Here is a 21,312-nt window from a genome sequence, read left to right on the forward strand (position 1 = left end):
CTGCCCTTATCTACACAACGGGGGTCACTTTACCATTTAGGTGGTCAAACAAGACTTGATTAAGCACCTACTAAGTGCAAGGCTCTGGAGATTTAGATGAAATAGTTCCTCAGAGAAGAGACAACTTTACATACTACATGTACACAAAATAAATACAAGATGAGTATCCTATGTAGAGAACTGACCTCGGAATTGGGAACACCTGCTTTCCCGGCTGACCTCTGACACCCTGCCTGTGTGTGTGCCAGGCAACTCTTAGAACAAAACCTGCAGAACAGGTGCCAACCTACATTGGTAGAGATCTGCTTCCTTATTGGGAACTGCTTACAGCAATGACGTCACAGGCGAGGCCAAAAACATTAGAGGGTCCATTCCTCGGGCCCATTTTCCCTCCATTTGGTGTTTATTTTAAGTTTACTTTTCGAGTTGAGATGGCCTTAAAGACCATCTACTCCACCCTTATGTTACAAGCATTTCGGGACCATTAGGCACTTGGAACTGTGATAGATTCTGGGGGTACAAAGACAAAATAAAAGCGAATGAGGAAAATGAGAACTAGGGGAGGAAAGAGTCGGGCACAAAGATACTCTTCCCAAATGGAAAAGGCCATTTGAAAACAATCAGAATGCTCATCAATGTCTTTTGTGTTGGAGTCGGGTCTTGTTAGAGCTCCCGCTTTGCCTTTGTTCCTTAATGGTTTGATGAATCCAGCCTTTCCAAGCTTTTAAGATCAAAGCATTAACCATTAAAAGACGCACTAAATCGGAAGTCATTTCCCTAATTTAATGCCCAAATGACTTATTTTTGCTTCTTGTTTGTTTGTTTGTTTAAGTACCGGTACTGTAATGTCATTAGGCCATAAGAAATGATGAAATGGACACTTTCAGAGGAAACCGGGAAGGCTTTTACGAAACGATGCAGAGGGAAGTGAGCAAAAGCAGAATTCTACCGTGATAAGTACTTTGGTGAGAAAAACAACTTTGAAACACTTTCGAACGCTGATCCACACAAAAGAATGACAATGAATCACGCCACTCCCCTCCTGACAGACTGGTGATGAACTTTAAAAATGCAGAAAAGGCCACACATTTTCGGACATGGCTTATGTGGAAATTTGTTTTGCCAGATCATGTTAATATGTATAGTTGTCACTTATTAGCTGTGTCACCCTGGGCAAGTCATTTAACCCTCATTGCCCCACCCCCACCCTCCAAAAATATATATATATGTATGTATGTATGTATAGTTGTGTGTGTGTGTGTGTGTTTTATTTGTTCTGCGTGGGAGGGGGGAATATTGCGAGGGGCAGATTTATTTTTAAAAACTTGTTACATGGAAAAACTAAACTAAAAAAAGGCAAAAGTTCCAGGCAAAGCAGTCCTTTGGTTCCTGACTGTGCTCACAGATACTGCAGTACTAGTTGAGCAGGTCAGCTCGGGGAGTCTATACTTCTTTTCGGGTACACCCAAGCCAGCAAAAACAGCCCGGGGCAGGTACCTGGAAGAGGAAGTGCACACCTTCACTAGCAAGCCTAGCAGAAGAGGAGGTGCTTTCGGGACGCGGCAGCGATCCAGCCCAGCCCTCAGCGCCCCGGATGGAGCCGTCTCCCCGCCCGCTCCAAGGCCGGGGCAGGGCTGCAGGCGGCAAGTTTGGGAGGGGGGTGTTTGTGTTGAGGGGGGAGGCTCCCTCCATTGGCTCGGCTCCGCCGAGGGGCGGGGAGGGGCGGAGTGAGCCGCGGACCTACCGGAAAGGGGGTGTGTGTGCGCGTCTGGACTCCGCGGGGTTGGTGGACGGTCTGGCAGCCAGGACACCGGACCGCTCTTAGCGCGTCCGCCTCCGCGCATTGTTCTCGGGATCAGTGGCTCTGAGTGCCCGCGGCTCGCTCCAGTCAGGTGCCCCGGCACCCCGGCTCTGTAGAGGTCGTCCCTCTTCCCGTCCCCCCCCCCCCAACACACACACACCAGGAGAGAAGCGAGGGGAAGGACCGCCTGTGCGATCCAGACACTGCCGATCGCTCCAGCTGCTCACTGCGCCCCAAGGGCCGGTGCGGATGGAAGGGCTGGGGGAGCCCAGTTCGTGAGATTGCGGGGGCTTCAGGCTGCTCCCAGGGCTTAAGAAGGAGCAGCAGCAGGTCGGGAAAGGCGGAACGAAGAAGTGCGCTGGTTTCTCACTGGTGAAGAGCGTCACGCCCCCTCCCCCGAAGAGAACCCGCTCCGAGGGAGCCAGCAAGCGAGCGCAGACTGGAGAGCGGGTTGCTTGCTGCTAGTGGCAAGAATTGAGTCATCTGTCTCACCTGGTGGTTAAGGTTGGTTCAACTCCATCTGCGCTATTCCCCATCCCAACAGGTGCCAAGTACTGCTGGCCTAGACCTGAACCAGGCAGAAAGCAGCTTTCTAGGGTTTACCACTGGGATCTTCCCGCCTTCCCCCACTTTGATAAAATCTCCCCCTTCGGGTCTCTGTGACATCTGCACTGTTTTGGTTTTTATTTTAGCACGACCTTCCTCTCCTCTCCTCTCTTCTGTTCTCTCCTCCACTCAGTGCAGCTGCCTGCCTCCCTCCCTTCTCTCTCTCTCTCTCTCTCTCTCTCTCTCTCTCTCTCTCTCTCTCTCTCTCTCTCTCTCTCTCTCTCTCTCTCTCTCTCTCTCTCTGGTGTTTTGGTGTGGTTGGCAGGTGAGTAAAAGTGCCTTTATCTGGTAGGACAAACAACACTGAAGATGGATACGTAGTGGAGAACCGAAGGAGTTGGGGCGAGGGGTGAAGACCGCTTAGTGCTTTCCCCAAGAATTAACTATTTATTTTGTCGTTTTCATTTACGGATTCTGGGGGGGGGGCAACCAATTTAGGGCGTCCATCTCTGACTGTGACCTAGAACATCTTTCTCGCCGATCTAACAGTTTGAGGTATCATGGATCCCTAAGATGGGCTGGAAAAGACCTCAGAAACCAGCTAGTTCTTACCCGCCCCCAACAGCCACCTACCTTCCCACGTACACCCCCCACACACACACACACACACATACACACACACACCATCACCATCACATTTTACGCTTGAGGAAACTAAGGTAACTAAATGCCTCGACCAAGGTCACCCAGATAGTAAACATCCGAGGTAGAATTGGACCCAAGGTCATCCCTTTTTAACTCCAGAGCTAGTGCTCTTACTACCGTGCCACACCAACTCCAATCTGCAGGGTGCAGAGAGCCGAGACTGCAAGCAGAAAACAATGTAAGCAATGGCTGGTGCAAGGCAGAGGAGAGGAATAGGGCCCAGGGACACGGGGAGTCCTTCCAACCTCTAAGACCTAAAACTAGGTGAGTTCAGGTGAACTGCGATTCTGCCGGGCTTAGAAAAGAAGTGATTTCAACAAGATAGTCTTAAGATCCACAGAGACTGAAGGAGAGGGCAAGGAGCTGAGTCATGCATTCACTATGCCTTATGTGTACACTTACCTATCTCTACGGACTCCACTGGCACCTGCACAAAATTAAGTGAACACGTGTACTTATTACATACATACGGGCTCCGTATGTCTGTTCTGGGGAGTCCTGCTTTCCAAGGAGCTTATCTCCAGGGTGTGTGTGCACGCAGAGATTTATTGCTGTATGGGGGTGTACAGTGTGTGACCAGGAAAGGAGTGGGGGGATGCTATCGTGTTCACCTTTGGATGGTGATATGTGGAGTCAGATACATTTTCACCAAGTAATTTTTCCTATCTCCACAAAAATAGTGCTTAGAACAAAGCATGTGATGATCATACTAGTTCAGAAGCTTGGGGAAGTTGGACTGTAGGGTTATTTGCGTGCAGGGAAACGGGAAATATTCTCAATTGACATCAATATTGGAAAAAATGATTGTCGTGATTTGGGAGGGAAATGACAAGTAAAAATGTGATTTACAAGTTTGTGGAATCATAAAGTTGGAAGGGAGCCCAGAGGCCCCCAGTCCAGCTCACTACCCTGCATATAAATTCCGTGGATATCTTGAACTACCCAGAGACCAGATTCTAGCTAGATTCTAGCCTGGATTTAACCTCTCTTAACCCCTACCTCAGAGTCAGCCTATTCATTATTGGAAAGTTCTATTTCAAAGTTCTTCTACAGTGGACTTGGGTTTCAGAATTTATATCATAAAATGAAAAAGAGTTGAATCTGGCAAATTTGGACACTTTGGGGGACAATTTATAGGGTATCTTCCTTTCCTTGATTGGGGCCACTGAAGAGGTTTGAGAGCAAGTTTGAGTTCCAAACTGTAAGCCCTGTGAAGTCTGGGGCCTGCTGCCTATTTAAGCTTTATTTCTCACTCTATTTTTAGCAAGTTCTGGTTGCAGGCACTGAGGAAATGCTTTTTAATTGAGTTAAGCAAATGTTTCCTTGCATGGTCTTAGAACTTTGACTTTGGGTTTTAAAGCAAAGATCAGGAAAGAGCTCATTGATCAGTATACTTCTTATTCTCTTATTTCCCTTGGATCTGGTGACATTTCTGGTGGGTAAATTCTGTAGCTACATTGGATTTCTGTTAATTCAGGACTAATATTGTTAGCTTCTTGGCATTTACCTTCTGCCACATTTTTTTCTATGTCCTTTCCTGTTTTAACAATGATCCCATGCGAATGTCATGGTATGCATATTTCCATCATAATTATAAAAGGTATAAGCTTCACTGGAGTGACAAGTAGCATATGGAATTTGGAAGAAGGGCCCAAGGACACGAGATCTTATCTAAGAGTCTGTGTTGCTTGAGACAATAAGCAAATTACATTGATGTGACCAAAAAGAAAATCACATAACTTTAAAATACAAAATATTTAATACTTGACAACAGGAAAAACAAACAGTACAGGTTGATGTGCCTAAGCATTTGAAGGGGTCTGTTGTCAGGTAGGATGGGGGGGGAGGGGAAGGGGGAGGGGAGGAAAAAACTCTGATCTAATGAGGTTTTAATAGAAAATGGGATTTGAAGGACAAGAAAAGGAAGGTGTTGGAATTTGGAAGCAGACAAAAAATTAATAATTATTCTAATGACTCAACTTTTGTCTAGGGTTTTACGTTTTACAGAGCCCTTTCCTCAACATTTTGAGGGGGTGGGTAGTTTCTATTTGACAGTGGAGGACACTAAAGCTCTAAGGAGACCATGTGGGATATGCGTGATCAGAAAGCTCTTAAGTGGCCCAGCTGCTAAGTGTCAGAGCTGCTTTGACCCAGGCCTTACTCCAAATCCAGTGCTTTTACCTCTAGAATGGAAAGTTTGAGTAGTGGGGAAGACCAGAGCTTTAAGAAGGGGCAAATCTGTAACTTGATTCAGAGTGTGAGTGGGAAGTCCTCAAAGAAGAGTTGGTTGGTTGGTTGGTTTTTGGTAGGGTCTTAGGTTAAATGAGTCCTGTCTTTTTTATTTGTTTTTAAATCTATGACCTATCATATAATTAATGGTTGAATCCAAGAGTCTCCTCCTACAGCCTCCCCCCCCCAAACATTTATTTTTTTTGCGGGGCAATGAGTGTTAAGTAACTTGCCCAGGGTCACACAGCCAGTAAGTGTTGAGTGTCTGAGGCAGGATTTGAACTCAGGTCCTCCTGAATCCAAGGCCAGTGTTTTATTCACTGCACCACCTAGCTGCCCCTTCCCCCAAACATTTAAAGGATTAATATTCCCCAGTTTTGATGTTCTGAAAATGATAGATTAAATAATGATGGTGATCATGACAGGAATGAGAGAGAGAGCGTGAGCACCATGCTGATTGAGAAAATCAGGCCACCTGACTGAGACCAGGTCAATCAAACAAACCATCCAGAAACATTTGCCACTCACTAATTGTGTGAGTAAATGACTAAACAACAACAACAAAATGTGTGAATTTGGGGCACAAATCATTTACCTCCCCCCCACCCCTGCCTTTTGTAAAATTGGACTAAATTAGATAGACCCTTCTGACTTTGTGGTAATGGGATCCATTTTCCTTATTGTCAACCCATACACTAGAGGAGTAAGAGGTAGGCACTCGAACCCAAATTTCTTCTGTGGAAGGGAGAGAAGACAACAGGAACTAGAAAACATCATGTCCATCGACTTTGTAGATGCATTATTTGTTCTGGTTTTAAATGAGTAGAAGAGAATAGAGAAAAGCAAATACATTAATATTTGAATATGAAAGTTAACTATAGTAATAGCATATAAAACTTGGGAAACATTGCCCTCTTCTTAACTGCTTTCCATCCTCTTACACCCCTACTTTTCATTCTGTAAATACATTTAAAGAGAATATCAAAAGGCTAGTTCTTCAGGACCTAATTTTATTTTGCTTTATGACATGTAGGAAGCATTTAACTTGAGGTGCCCTTCAGAAAACTACCCTAAATCCCTCATTCAGTCATCACTGTTGCTAAATTTAAATATGAAGCAAAATGTCAGTAATATACTTCATGTATCTCCAATATTTGTATATTATTCAACTATTCCATGTACAGGGACTTTTTTTTAAAACACTAGATTCTTTGAAATGTGACTTAGAGTCAGAATCCATTTGGCAAAGCATCCCTTTGCAGTGTTCTTTAGGAAAGGAAAAATGTGTGATGTTTGTACAATTTTATAGAATGTGTGAGAGCATAAAATTTGAAGGAGAGTAAACAGGGAAGATTAATCTTTAATTCAAGAGCCTTGTTTGGAAGCTGCATTTTAAACAGGTTCCTCTGTGTTCTGTCACCATAGTAAGTGTTACATAATATAGTAGAAATAGAAAATTCCACCTGCCTCCAAGAGCTATCACTGAATTTTGTTTTCCAAGTGTGATGAATAGTCTTTAGAGAAGAACTTTTTTTTTAATCAAAGGGTATCATCATTGTGTTTATTTCTTTCCACATAACTATTCTGGCTTGAACCTTTCACTGGCTTTGACTACTGTTGTCCCAAACACTTGGATCCATTTTTGAAAAGTCAGAAGATAAGTAATTCTCCTGAGAAAATGGAATATTCCACTCCTATAAGAGATGGGGATCCAGTGAGAACAAAGGGTAGTGACTGTCCTCACCCAGTGTACTTTCCAAACAATATATCATGTGACTTGATCCTTTCATAAATACTCCTTAAGGGCACAGAAGGCAATTTCCAGAACATTTGATCTGGAGATATAATTGCTTGTTTTTGCTTTTCTAATCAGCGTGTTGTAATAGTGAAACTCAACATTTTGAAATGAGGAGGAGGCAAGGATCCACCTAGTGAAGGAGCCTGGGTACTGCAGTGAATTTGAAATGGTTTAAGAGATTTTAATCCTTTCCTAGGGCTTGTTAGCTGAATTGAAATAGAGGACTCATTCTTTCTTACATAGCTATTCATGGTGCAAAGAACACTTACATGAAGGCAGAAACCTGGGTTTGAGTCTTGCCTCTTCCACATATATAACTTTGGTGAACTCTTAATCATCAAACATTTACTAAAGCCATGCTGTGTGCTAGGAGGCAGCCAAATCATTCAGTGGCCTGGAGTCAGGAAGATCTGAGTTCAAATGTGGCTTCAGATACTAGCTGTGTGACCTTGGGCAAATCACTTAACCTCTGGTTGTTTCAATCTACTGGAGAAGGAAATGGCAAACTATTCTGTATCTTTGCCAAGAAAACCCCATGGACACAGGGTCACAGAGTTGGGAATGACTGATTGAACAACAACAACAAGAAATACTATGTGCTAGGCCTTGAATTGGGGATACAAATACAAAGAATGAAGGCATCCCTACTCACAAGGAGTAGAGGGAAACAATTACATATATAAATAAATATAGAGTCAATATGAAAAGAACAAATATCAATAAATAAAAAGTAGTTAGATACAGGGACATCTAGGTGGCGCTGCAGTGGATAGAGCACCAGGCTCATCTTCCTGAGTTAAAAACTGGTGTAAGATACTTCCTAGCTGTGTGACCCTGGGCAAGTCACTTATCCCTGTTTGCCTCAGTTTCCTCATCTTCAAAATGGGCTGCAGAAGTAAATGGCCAACCACTCTAGTATCTTTGCCAAGAAAACCCTAAATTGGGTCATGAAGAGTTGGACACAACTCAACAACAACAGTCAGATCCCAGTTAGTTTAGGAAGGAGAGCTCTAGCAGTTGTATGGATTGGGAAAGGCTTCATACAGAGCGGGATTCTTGGCCTTTCTTTGTCATGGCAGTGCAGTGAACTAGGGGATATAATGCCCTGCATAGCACAATTTTTTAAGCACATAAAATAAAATATATAAGATTGCAAAGGAAACCAGTTATATTGAATTATAGTTGATAGAGAGGAAGGCTATGATTCCATGTCATTACTGGAAGGTCTAACAACTACAGTAATTTTGAGGTAATGATAAGTATAAGTGATATTTTGAGATATCAGCAAAAACTACAGTAGAAATATGAAAATACCTGTGGTTGCCATTGGTGACAAAGTGGCAGGTATTACTAATACTATTGTGGTTTGTTGTCTGTGTTCATCACTGAAGGAAATTCTAAGCGTCAGCAAGAGTTTAATGAAAATAAAGATGAATTTTTCCCTTCCAAATTCATGGACTAGGATTCTAGGCATCCCTTACCCCTCCTGTAGATGTCACTTGAGTTGGAGCTTGAAGAAGGAGAGAGATTGTGAGGTGATGGGGAGGAAGGGAGTGTGTTCCAAGCATGGGGTATGGCCACTGCAGGGAGATGGAAGGTGACATTTGTACAAGAGAAGTCAGTTGATCTGGATTGCAGAGGTGTGGGAGGGGAAATAATGTCCACTGAAGTTAGAAAGCCTGCTTGGGGCCAGGTTGTGAAAAAGGCTTAAAAACTCAGCAGGAACTTCTGTTTTCCCAAAGTGGAAACAGGAAACCACTGAAGCTGATAAATGCAAAGTTGTTTGTTTTTGTCTGGTATGATGGCCTAGAGTTGAAAATCACACAAGCTTTTAACATAAATCCCAAGAAAGAATTCAAACTTTCCTTAAAGACAGTGAGGTTTTTGATGCCCAGTGGAAACTGCCAATATTCTCTGGGAACGTGGGTGAAATTTCAGAAGACCCTCATAAATTTCGAGGAACTCCCAGAACGTCAGGCTTAAAATTTGGCCACTCAGTATTATTTATGCTGCTATTATGGTATATTTCTTTCTTCGAAGAATTACAAAGTATTACAGGTTATAGCAGTAAAGAAAATAGGAAAATGGTATCTTTTGGAACTGAAAAGGTTTTCAATGTACTACCTTCAACTTTTGTTGGTCACTGAGTGTGGTGTGGTGGAAAGAACACTAGAGCTACCCTCCAAATTTGACTGTCATCTACTACCTGCTTGACCTTGAGAAACTTGCTTTATTTCCCTTAGCTTCAATTTCTTCCGATAAAATAAGGGTTTTTGACTCCACCAGTAGTTCCTAGCTACTATAAAATGGTGGCAGTCTGTGAAAGAGAAATTTGACTTTCACCTTTGTTTTCCACTAATGAAAATCAATCAGCAGATATAAAGTAGCAATCCATATATCCTTAATTGGGGATAAAGATGTGCAGAGGCAAAAAGGGAGTATAACCCGGAGGAAAATCACCCAGCAAAATACTTCAGCAGAAATATGATCTCACCGATGTCAAGTCAACAAGCATTTATTAAGCACCTACTATGTGGTGAGCAAATAACATACAAAGAAAAGCAAAGACTGCTGTAGCTCCAAGGAGCTCACAGTATAATGGAGGAAGTAACATGCAAACAAGTGTATGGAAACAAGATACAGATAGGATAAATTGGGGAGAGCCTCAGGAGAAAGGCACTACATGAGTAACCTTTATCAAATCACTTACCTCCTCATGGAGGGAAGAGTATTTGAAACTCAATTTTTAAAAAATGATTGTTGAAGATTGTTTTTGCATGTAATTGGGGGAAATAAAATATTAAATCATTTTTAATTTTAAAAAGGAAGGCATTAGCTGTGTGACCCTGGGCAAGTCACTTAACCCTAATTGCCTCACTCAAAAAAAAGAAAGGCACTAAGATTAAGGATTGGGTTGTCAATTACAACCTATCTGTACCTTTTCAGCTGTTCTTGTCATGTCCTCCTCCTATCAGTTTTCCGCAGTCTGCCCACAATGCCCAGGAAGACCTACTTTGGATCTCTTGGCATCATGCTGCTAGCACAGGGTTAGCCACTGGTTTTCCCTGGCTTTGTCCACATGATCAGCTCACCCCCTTTTTTTTGGTAATACATCTCTCTGACCTCCTTTAAGTTAATTCTGTTCCAAATATTGCAGACTGCTCATGCTTATCATGCACCTCTCCATTGCCCTTTGGACAACCATCAACCCAGGATAGATGTCTGAAAAAAAAAGCCCAAATAGCAATGCTGCTATAAAAGAAGAGCCCTCTTTATTACTCTTTCCTAAGCTATGCCCCCACAGGTACAGAGTCCTTTTGGAATCTAGCCAGGGAATTAGAAGCTAGTAATTCCAGGATGTTCGGTCTGATTTCTTTCACAAAACAAATATGCTTTCAAAGTCCAGTCATGATACTGGAACTTTGTTCACTCCCTGTCTCATTCACCATTGTGACTGTTCTAAACCTCTTCCCGAAAACTCCCCCATCTCTTCACCTTTCCCTCCTCCACCCCACTGTATTTGGAGGCCACAGTGTGGGGGTAGTGAGTGTCAGACTCAACCAGGTTCATCTTCCTTCTTCATATGATTTCTCTCATCCTCAGTTCTATCATTTGTCAGATAGAAAGAATAAATAACATCCACCTCCCAGGTTGCAAGAATCAAGGAAAATAACATATCTAAAATGCTTTATAAATCTTAAAGTCCTACATAAATGCTAATTATCTAATATAGCTATTAGCTGGTAGCAGCCTCCTTTTTTACTGAGATGAGGGCTCTCTGAAAAAGCTCCCTCGGGGGCAGCTAGGTGATGCAGTGGATAAAGTACTGGCCCTGGATTCGGGAGGACCTGAGTTCAAATCCAGCCTCGGACACTCAACACTTCCTAGCTGTGTGACCCTGGGCAAGTCACTTAACCCTCATTGCCCCACAAAAACAAAAAACAAAACAAACAAACAAAAAAGCTCCCTAAATCCCCCTTCTCCAAAGTTCTCATGATATCACCTGTTCTACCTTTATCTTAGAGGAAGAGGTATATCTGCTCTTTGCTAATCCCTTTCTGTGAGTGCCCTCAATCCCTTGCTGTTTCTTTAGGACCTTGAACCAGTAGACTCAGCTCCTCTCACACATGAATCTTCCATATGACCCTTTCTGCTGGTTCCTTCTGATCTGCCTACAGTGCTCAGGCATCCAGTTCTTGAAAGAAAAACAAACAAAAAAAAGATTTCCTTGGCCCATACATCAGCCTTCCTCAGCTACTGCTCCCTTTTTCTCCCCTCTCCTTCATGGCCATAATTCTTGAGAAAGTCGTTTCTAATTGCTGCCTCAGTTTCCTCACTGGTGACCTTTGAGAAATCATGAATGGGGGTGGAAACCACTTATCAAGCATATACTTAGGGGCAGGTACTAAAATCCTCCCTAGATAACAGAGCAGGAAATATGATGTCCAGGATAAATGGGTGTCTCCTTGAAATCAAGCTTTCCCCATCGGGAGTGGGGAGGGATGGTAATCCATTCAGCTTTAGAACTCTGCCCTGGGATCTAGCTATCCGAATTGGTGGGGGATAGAAAACTCAACTGCCACTAAACCTAGCTGGACCAGACCGTACCTCGCATCCAACCCAGACTAGGCTCTATACCCATCTATCGTAGACATCATATTTCTTGTTCTCTTACCTGGGGAAATGTTAGTATTTGGCCCTTACTAGGTGCTTAGTAAATGGGTTTTTTTTCCTTTTCATTCATGCTTTCTCAAAGGTCACCAGTGACCTTCTTTCATCACATTCAAAACATTTTTCAGACCTCATTCTTCTTGACCCATACAGGACCAAGATATCATGAGCAGGAAGATGGCCCTTAGTCATCTAATCCAAATGGTCTCTTTTGATGAGTCCTCAATTCCTCCCTGTGAATTTGGCATTCTTCAGCATTCAGGGGAGAAAGGAAGCAAAGGGAAAGAATCACTCATTTTTTTTACTTAGTCAGCCAGAATACTCTTGCTATATTTAGTATTTTATTCTCTATAGAATTTAACACTATCGACCACCTTTTTCTTTTCCGTACTCTCTTTCCTTAGTTTCAGGGATACCTCCATTTTCCTAGGTGTTTTTTTTTTTAACGTCTTCATGGTCCTTCTTTCTCTCCACTGACTCACTTGCTGATTTCTTAAGGTGGGTGTCCCCCAAGATGCCCCTGCTGGCTCTAAACTTTCTGTCTTGGTCATTTGGATTACTCCTAGAACATTACCTGACCCTTCTGTGCAGTTTCCAAAGCTCTTATGTTTAACCTTGACCTCTTCAGGGTTCCAGACCTGCATCTGCAAAGGCTAAAAAGACATCTCCAACAGGATTACCAACAAGTTGGTTGATAAGATCTTCACATCAAAAGCTATCTTGATACTACTCAAACACTTTGGATTAGAGGCTCTTTTGTAAAAGAGGAATTGAGAACCAAAAACTCTTTTAAATTAAGACTTGAATTGATGTTCACTGAGACTTTTCAAGTAAATAATTTGGGGGGGGCAGGGCAATTAGGGTTAAGTGACTTGCCCAGGGTCACACATCTAGTAAGTGTCAAGTGTCTGAGGCCGTATTTGAACTCAGGTCCTCCTGATTCCAGGGCCAGTGCTTTATCCACTGCACCACCTAGCTGCCCCAAGGTAAATAAATTCTTAAAAGAGAAAGAATGGGCTAGAGGTTTATAAAAGACATTCTTCAGTACATTGCTATGAGGTATCATCTCCATATTACAGATAAGGAAATTCAAGTTGGGGGTGGTCCAGTAATTTGTCCATGTTCATACTTATTGGAAAGGGTAGCTAAATGGTTCAGTCGATAGAATGCTGGGCCTACCTTCAGGAAGACCCATCTCCCTGAGTTCAAAAACAGCCTCAGGCACTGATTAGCTTTGTGACCCTGGGCAAGTCACTTCACCCCATTTGTCTCAGTTTCCTCATCTGTAAAATGAGCTGTAGAAGGAAATGGCAAACCACTGCCAAGACAACCCCCAATGGGGTCACAGAGTTGGACAAGACCTAAAAGACTGAACAACAATAACAACAAAAATACATATTAGAACTGATATTTGAACTCAAGTTTTCTGACTCCAAGTCCGAAGGACAAGCATCTCATCAAAATAAATGCTCTCCAGCATTCCTTCTAGCACTGATACTATATGACTAATGACAATATGGACAGGATATTAAGAGATACTTTGAATCAGCCCCCATAGCTCTGTTTTCCTCATTCTCTATTGCAATTTGAATCACCACCTGAAACCCCTTTTTCTTTCTCTACTGCACCTGCTTGGCCATAAATAACAGCTTAGCCAGTGATTTAGAAGAAGGAGGCTTTTCATCTTGTTCTTCAGCTTGTCTGAAGCCATTAGGCATGCTTTTCACATCAATCTGTCCTTTGAACCACGAAAAGTTTGCTTCCATCACTCCTGAGTCAATCAGGCTGAACCTAGCAAAACAGGGTCCAGGAAGGTCAGGATCTATTATCTCTAGATTAGTTGCCCTTCTGAGATATTGTATCTGCCTAGGCAAGGAATTTCTCCACTCAACTTACCACATTGTTAATAAGAAGGAAAATATTTTTAGTTACCAACAGGAGAGATTTACAGAAAGACCAGACTCTGTAGTAGGGATCTTAAAACTAAAAAAAAAAAAAAAAGCATTTCAATTGATGCAAAAAAACAAAACAAAACAAAACAAAAAAACAAGCTATAATTTTACTTCGAATAAAAATCTTCATCCTTCTGTCTCTATTTTCTTTGCCTCGTGAATTAAAAATTATCAGTTGACACAGCTTGGTCCTTAGGTATTCTTCCATTTCAGTCCTTTCTGGTATCATTGACCCCTTTGGCAGGCTGGTGAAGACTATGGACCCCTTCTCAGAATCATGTTTTCGAATACACAAAATTCATGACAAAGGAAACCAGTTATATTGAGGTATAGATGTAATTCCCAATCCCCCATCCAAGGTTGTGTCCCCTTTGAAATCTCATCCACTCTTCCTGGGTTGAGAACCTTTTCTTACTCTTGTTCTGAGTATCTTTATCCCATTCGGGGTCCTTGTTCACCACCTCTTTTTCAAAATACTATTTGAAATAATACAAACTCTAACTTATAAAAAATATTAGGTTTGCTTCCATTTGGTACAAATAGATTTCTAAGTTTTAATGCCTTTGTCTAAAAGGCAAAGGTGTTTCCCAATCTTTGAACTCTATTCAACAAACCTTTTGACCTGGAGACTTGCATGTCTCTTTGTTTGATAGGGTTATGTCTTGGCACCCCGAGTTTAGGTGGATTTATTAACCTTCTCTTTATTAACATCCTACCTTACAAATGCCTTGGAAATGTGAACAGCTAGTATTCAGTTCTTCTGGGATTCTATCTCCTGCCAAAGTTCTGAAAACAAGTGTCCTCTGAGTCCTTGGGTGTGTTCGCTTTCTGTTGGTGTAGATTGTCTTTGAACTCGGGGTGAGGGAAGAAGGGGAGGGGGAAAGATGTTTCTCTGTTTCTTTTCACAATGTCCCTAATGAAGATAGACTATATATAGGCTTTAATAGCTTAAAACAACACTGCAACTTTTGGGACTTCATACATTATTAACGTTGAAGTTCGACTAAATGACATGTTATGTAGGGTTTTGTGAACTGACTTGTGAACTTAAAAACTGTTTAGCTGTGGTAAAAATGGTCTCTGGGTTTTAAGTTGTTTACAGACTTTTGTAACACAATCCATTTGTTTATAAATCTCTTGGGAACTAAATGTACAAGAAGTAGCCTCTAGGGGAGTTACATTGGAAGTAAACTGAATGAAAGATTATCTTTTGTTATTTGTACAGTACAAATTCTCATTTTCTCTAGGAAAGTAGATTGAGTATTGAACAATTGTGGAAAATGAGTATTTAATTTGATAATTTGATCCTGTCATGGAGACCCAGAGTTCTTAACCTGGCATCCACAGACTCCTTGGGGGTTTATGAATAGATTTCAGAAAAATCTATGAACCTAGAACTTTTAATACATTGATAACTATATTTAAATATAATTGTTTTCTCTATAATCTTATTATTTTATTTTGTTTTGAAAACATTATTCTAAGAAGGGCTTCTTATGCTTCACAAGATTAACAAAGGTGTCCATGACACCACCACCACCCCCAAATTAGGAATCTCTGATTTAATCCAAGAGGTTTGATTTTTGCTGTAAGGGAAAAAAGAATTAAATAGATTTTTACTCATGTGGGTTTTGCCAAGGTTAGGAAAAGAAGTAGCAGTATTGAAGATGAACTAGGAGTAGAGAAGGATAGGAGTTAAAAATAGGGGATAATGAGTTTTGGAGGAGTAAGAAGAGAACCCGCAGGTTACAAGCAACAGTGGAGGTAAGGAATCTCAGCCATCAGGGTACATGCTGGTCTTGTCACCACAGACAGATCCTGGAGACTAGAGAAAGTACACAAAGCATTCTTAAAGATCTATCTGTGCTGACCTTTTGGCAGTACTAATTGCCAGTCATCTAATGTACTCTGTGCCTGAAAACTTGAACAACACAAGCCGACATACAAGATTTTTCCAGGGACACACACAACCACAGGAGAAACCAGACCAGACTCCCCATGCTATAAAATAAAGAGGTCTCACCTAGTTATCCTTAATCACCTTCTTGTCACCATAAAAGCTCTGATTGTGCTAACACTAAGAAAAGAAAGCACTAGTCATAGATAGAGTAAGAGGCAAGAGGAGATCATAACACCTGGGGAAAGGTTTCAAAAAATTTATTGAGATACCCAGAGGCAGCATGATGTGAACAGATAGATAGGCCTTGAGTATGGAAAACCTGGATTCAAGGTCCAGCTTTCACATAGGCTGGCTATATGTTAGTGACAAACCTCCCAGTGTTCCAAGGAACTCTGGAAGTAGTTAAATTATATATTGGGTCCTCATTTCCATTAGTAGAGGGAGTTCCTATACCAGTGAAATTACAAGTCCCTTTCCTCCCACCAAAAAAAAGAGGGGGAGGGGGAATCATATAGCCACCATAGAGCCAGAGGTCCAAATAATGTTTAATTCATTTACCTTTAATAATGTTTGCTTTTTACTAAAGAAAATGTTTGTTCTCAATTTATTTTGATACCCAGAAATTAATATGAACTATAAGTTAAAGCGGTATTATACCAAATCATTTTTTTGTGTGGGGGGCAATGGGGGTTAAGTGACTTGCCCAGGGTCACACAGCTAGTAAGTGTCAAGTGTCTGAGGTTGGATTTGAACTCAGGTACTCCTGAATCCAGGGCCGGTGCTTTATCCACTGTGCCACCTAGCTGCCCCCTCTCCTATGTTTTTAATAGCATTATTCACTCAGTGCTTAAAACTGACCTAAGACTTTGGGGACACCCTCTATAATTGCAAAAGAACCAGAAGCAACCTAGATGTACCGACAATAGAAAAATTATGAAATAAACCATGGCACATTAATGTAATAGAATACTTGTTGTTGTTTGTCCTTCATTCTCAAAGAGGACCATCAAGGTGATGTCATGACTTGCAATGAAATGGATTTAAGGGAGGGAGGGCGGTGCAAGGTCACCAACCTCACTCTCTCCTCCAGAGCCATCTGAGTCCAGTGGCAAGGTATATATCAGGACAATTGGAGATGGCCTCAGATGTTTAAGGCAATTGGGATTAAGTGACTTGCCCAGGGTCACAGCTAATAAGTGTCTGAGGTGACATTTGAACTCAGGTCCTCCCAACTTCAGGACTAGTGCTCTATCCACTTCACCACCGAGTTGCCCCAATAGAATACTATAATGCAGTTAAGGCCAACAAATAGGAATATAAAAACCTGGAAAGACCTTGATGGAAAAACACAAGACTGTAGAAATGGCATATACAGCGAACACTCCCAGAAGGAACTTAGCAATGGAAGAAGGGGACAGGCATGGTAGAAGGATGTTCTAGGGTGAGAAGGCAGCCAAGTCATGATGGTGAAGCCCAGGATGCCCTATGGACATTAGACCTTCTAGAAGGACTTCACACATAGGCCAACTTAGCACTTCATATATGGGTTAGACTAGAGGGCAACAGGCATCCCTTCAATTCTGTGACCTTCCTCTTTAGATAGCTGGTTATTAATAGCATTTAAGGCTTGAATCTATCCAAAGTCAAATATAGGTAAGAGGGGATTCTACCAGGGACTGTTGGGAAGAAGCTGACATCTCTTGTCACCTTCCTGTCTTCTGACTATCCCGCCTATGTAAAGATAGAGCCAAGTGCCCAGGCCTTTGAGTTTCTCAGGATAAGCACAGTCTTTCAAATTATTCCCAAAAGAGAAGACAGAAAGTTATTATTCCTTGCCCAGGATCTCCTCCATAGCTAGAATGTTCTTTCTCACCCTTGCTTCATAGAATCTGTCCTTTCCTTCAATGCTCAGGGCAAATACCTTCTTGTACATGAGGCCCCATCCCCACCCCAGCTGCTAGCATTTCCACTGAAATTATCTTACATATTTTGTCTATAATAGCAGCTAATATTAACAAAAAGCATTCATTAATAGTACATGTGATCATATGTATAATTATATATTTTTCATATTATATTGTAATATGATCATATATTATTATATCATATAATAATATAATAATAGCATTTATGTAGTTCGTATGGCCTTGGTGTCAAACTCAAATAGAAACAGCATCCACTGAACCTTACATAAGCATCTTGCTGATGTAGCCTTCAATATTAAATATGTTCTATTATATATTCTATATTCTATTGTATTTTTGTTTATTAAATATTTATTTATTAAAATACATATATGTATTAAATATTTCCCAATTACATTTAAATTGATTTAGGAGCACGTTCAGGGAGACTGAATATTTGACCCCCTCTGCTTTAAGGGGTGTGTGTGTATGTGTACATGTTGTCTCCTCCAATAGAAGTTAAAACCTGGGACTGTATCATTTTTGTCTGTATGTCCAGGCCTTAAGCAGTGCCAGGGGCCTAATATAATAGGCATTTAATAAATGTTTTTGGATTGTTTCTTTTGAACTGGCTTTCCTTGAAGGCACAGAATTTGCCAAAATCTTAGAGATCCCTTAGTCACTGGTAAATACTAAATACCAGTAGCCCCTATGTACACCCAGTAATGTGATTGGAAAAGAGAATTCTGGAGTTTGACATTATATACTATTCAAAATGAAGCTTGGGGGGGGGGGTGGGGCGGGGGGGGGGGCAGTAGTGGAGACTACACATGCGGTCCATTTAAATGAGCTTCACAGACCCATCTACCCCCTCCCCTCCAAGGGTCCTGGGGGGTGGGGGATTTCAGAGTCTGTGAACTTGAATTGGGAAGCAGTTACATCTCTATTTTCCCCAACCTTGGGTTTCCTTTGTAATCCTCTGCGCTTTATTTTATACATTTAAAAACATTATTTTGAGAAGGGCTCCTTGGGCCTCACCAGAGTGCCAAAGAGGGGTCTACAACACACAAAAAGGTTAAGAACCTTTGGTCCAATGGCAGCATGTGTGTGCTTTGAATTCCTTGCGATTTCAGATCCTTCAGCTGTTAGCATCATCCCCAGCTGTCCCAACAGTGATGACCCCAGTCATGTCTCTTCCATGTGGGGCAATTCTCAGCAATCGGTAGCTGATTATTTCCCGTTGAGTTTCTCCCAAGCCCTGGTTGGTGGATGGTGGGGAAGGACAAAGAGCTTAATTTTGGTCTCTCTTTTTTCGCTCTTGCTTTATTTTTGTAAAAGAAAAAGCCTAGGGCCCGATCCTAATGGATGTTTTCATCTGCTTCTTTGGCCACAAAAAAAAGAAGCCCTCTGCCTCCTGCCCCGGCACCCCTCCCCTCCCTCCCGCTCTGGCACGTGGTCTCATCATTCTGTCCTCTTTACCACCCTGAGGCCTCATTTTCTTCTCTGTAGGGAATCAAATGCAGCTTGAACAGATGCAAGGAGTGAATTTTCAGACAAAGTCTCTTGACTCTTCTCCATTTTGATGCAAATATATTTTGGCATCTTGAAAGGAGGCATTGGTACAGGTTGTATTATCCCTGGAGCAACAAGGCAGCCCCACCCCACCCCCATCTCCCTTCCACCCTCCCCCCCCCAAAATCTCCCTTCCACTCCCCTCCCGGCTCCTGGGCCCTGCCGGGCTCAGCTCTGGAGGACAGCTTTCCCCACATTGTTTACCTACTCAATCGCCTGGTCTTGTGCAGTTTTGAATGTCTCCATTGTCCAAGCCTGCTGCCAGGAGCAAGGGCTCTGTGCTCTCTTTGGGCTGGGCATTATGTCCTAGGAATCTAACTAATAACTTAATAGCCCTAATTCGCCCCGAGCTCACTCTGCAAAGTGCTTTGTGAGTTTTCAGGCACACAGATGGAGAGAAGCTACTTATCTCCAAGATGTCACATTACTACTTGTTCCTAAAATAAGATGCCTTCATAGGCTGGTGTTGACTGAGGACTGGGGCTTTCAAGAGAGTTTCTTCCCAATAGGATTTGACACAAAGGAGGGAAAATGAGTAGCATCTGGTCTTCCGATGAAGACCAGAGGCATTAAATCTTTTTGCTGCTAGACATGTAGCATCTGCCCCACTGCAGGCATGGACAAATTAATTTTCTCAACTTGGTTCTTTTTTACCAACTAATTTGCCCAAGCAAATAGAAGCTGAGAGAATCGTTTTAATTTATTTTTTTTAATTGAACTTCACAGCTGGGAATATACATTTTGATTGGTATTTGTTCCATTGGGTTAAATAAAACTTTTTCTTGTATTTGATTTAGTGAGCTTAAGTTTATTAAGTGCATTTATGTAGGTTTGCTTGTTTTTTAATAAACTAGAGAAAAATTTGTTACCTTCCTCGTTCCAATCCCTTATCAAACTTAAAACACTTTGTTTAGAAGTGCTTTCTCTCTCCCTTCTATTATTCAGTCTTTATTCCACATTGCTTATGGTTGTTTTCCCCCCTTCTCTCTATTTGCCCTCAGAACATGCCTCAGACTCCTCCCTTTGCCGTGATGTTTGACAGCAGTGGATATAACCGGCCCCTGTATCAGTCCAAAGAAGATAGCTGTGAAGGATTGTGTTACCATGACAACAGCTTGCTCTCGGGATCCTTGGAAGCCCTCATCCAACACTTAGTACCCAGCATAGACTATTATCCTGATGTAAGTATCTGAAGGCATTTTCCCCTTCTACCCCTCCCCCAAAGATGGGAGGCTAGAGAAAACACACAGATGTAATAGAGTTTGTCTCCCTATGACTGAGAATTATGCCAATTGGGAACACACATTCACTGCTGATAATCTAATTCAATACCTTGAGGCTAAATTGGATAGTGATGTATTATTTGACTTAATTTTTTTAATGGTATTATTTTATTTTTAAAATTATTCATTATTCAAAAATATTCATTTTTATCCCTCCCACCTCTCTCTACCCCTAAGAAAGAAACAAAGAACCCTTGACTCACAAAAGTACAGTAAAGTAAAACATATATCCCCCATGAGTCACATCTAAAAATACAGTCTTGTTCTGAATATTAATCCCATCATTTCACTGTCATGAGGTGGGCAGTGTTTATTAGTCCTCTGGAATCATGGCTTATTATATAGTTGATCAGCATATTTAAGTCATAATATCAATATTATAACATAAAGTGTTCTTGTTTTGCTCATTTCACTCTGTATCAGTTCTTCCCACTCTTTCCATGTTACTTTAAAGCATCTTTTTCCTCATTTCTTTTAGCACAGTAAAATTTTCACAGATATCACTATATTTCCAATTTGGTTATCTTACTAAAGCCTATAAAAGACCCCTAGTTCTATTGTCATGTAAATAAAGGATCTTTCTGACTCATATACATATGTGGTTAGTTCTTGTATACTCTCTATCATAGGGTTTTTGAGCATAGACTTGTGATGTTATTGTTATAAGGAACTTCCAGTTAGACAGCCCTATCCATGTACAAAGCATCATAGAGAGCTGCCTAGGACACTGAGAAGTTAAATGATTTGCCCCGGGTCAGACTATCAATATGTGTCAGAGACAGGTGGGATTTGAATCCAGGTATTCCTAATTCCAAGGTGTATTCTTGTTCTCTTTCTCTCTCTCTCTCTCTCTCTCTCTCTCTCTCTCTCTCTCTCTCTCTCTCTCTCCCTCTCTCTCCCTCTCTCTCCCTCTCTCTCCCTCCCTCCCACTCTTCCTCCCTCTCCCTCTCT

General features: G+C 41.7%; 1 protein-coding gene across 1 annotated transcript in view; it reads left to right on the top strand.

Moving 5' to 3' along the window:
- Positions 1 to 1,727: 1,727 nt before the first annotated feature.
- Positions 1,728 to 21,312, top strand: part of RASGEF1B (RasGEF domain family member 1B) — a 47,403-nt gene continuing 27,818 nt past the window's right edge. The window contains exons 1-2 of the mRNA XM_043972641.1: positions 1,728 to 2,305; positions 20,080 to 20,259. Coding sequence (XP_043828576.1) covers positions 20,083 to 20,259 — 177 coding nt within the window. The 5' untranslated portion in view covers positions 1,728 to 2,305; positions 20,080 to 20,082. The remainder of the gene's footprint in view (positions 2,306 to 20,079; positions 20,260 to 21,312) is intronic.

The sequence above is a fragment of the Dromiciops gliroides genome, chromosome 6, assembly GCF_019393635.1.
Source record: "Dromiciops gliroides isolate mDroGli1 chromosome 6, mDroGli1.pri, whole genome shotgun sequence".
In the NCBI taxonomy this organism is placed as follows: domain Eukaryota; kingdom Metazoa; phylum Chordata; class Mammalia; order Microbiotheria; family Microbiotheriidae; genus Dromiciops; species Dromiciops gliroides.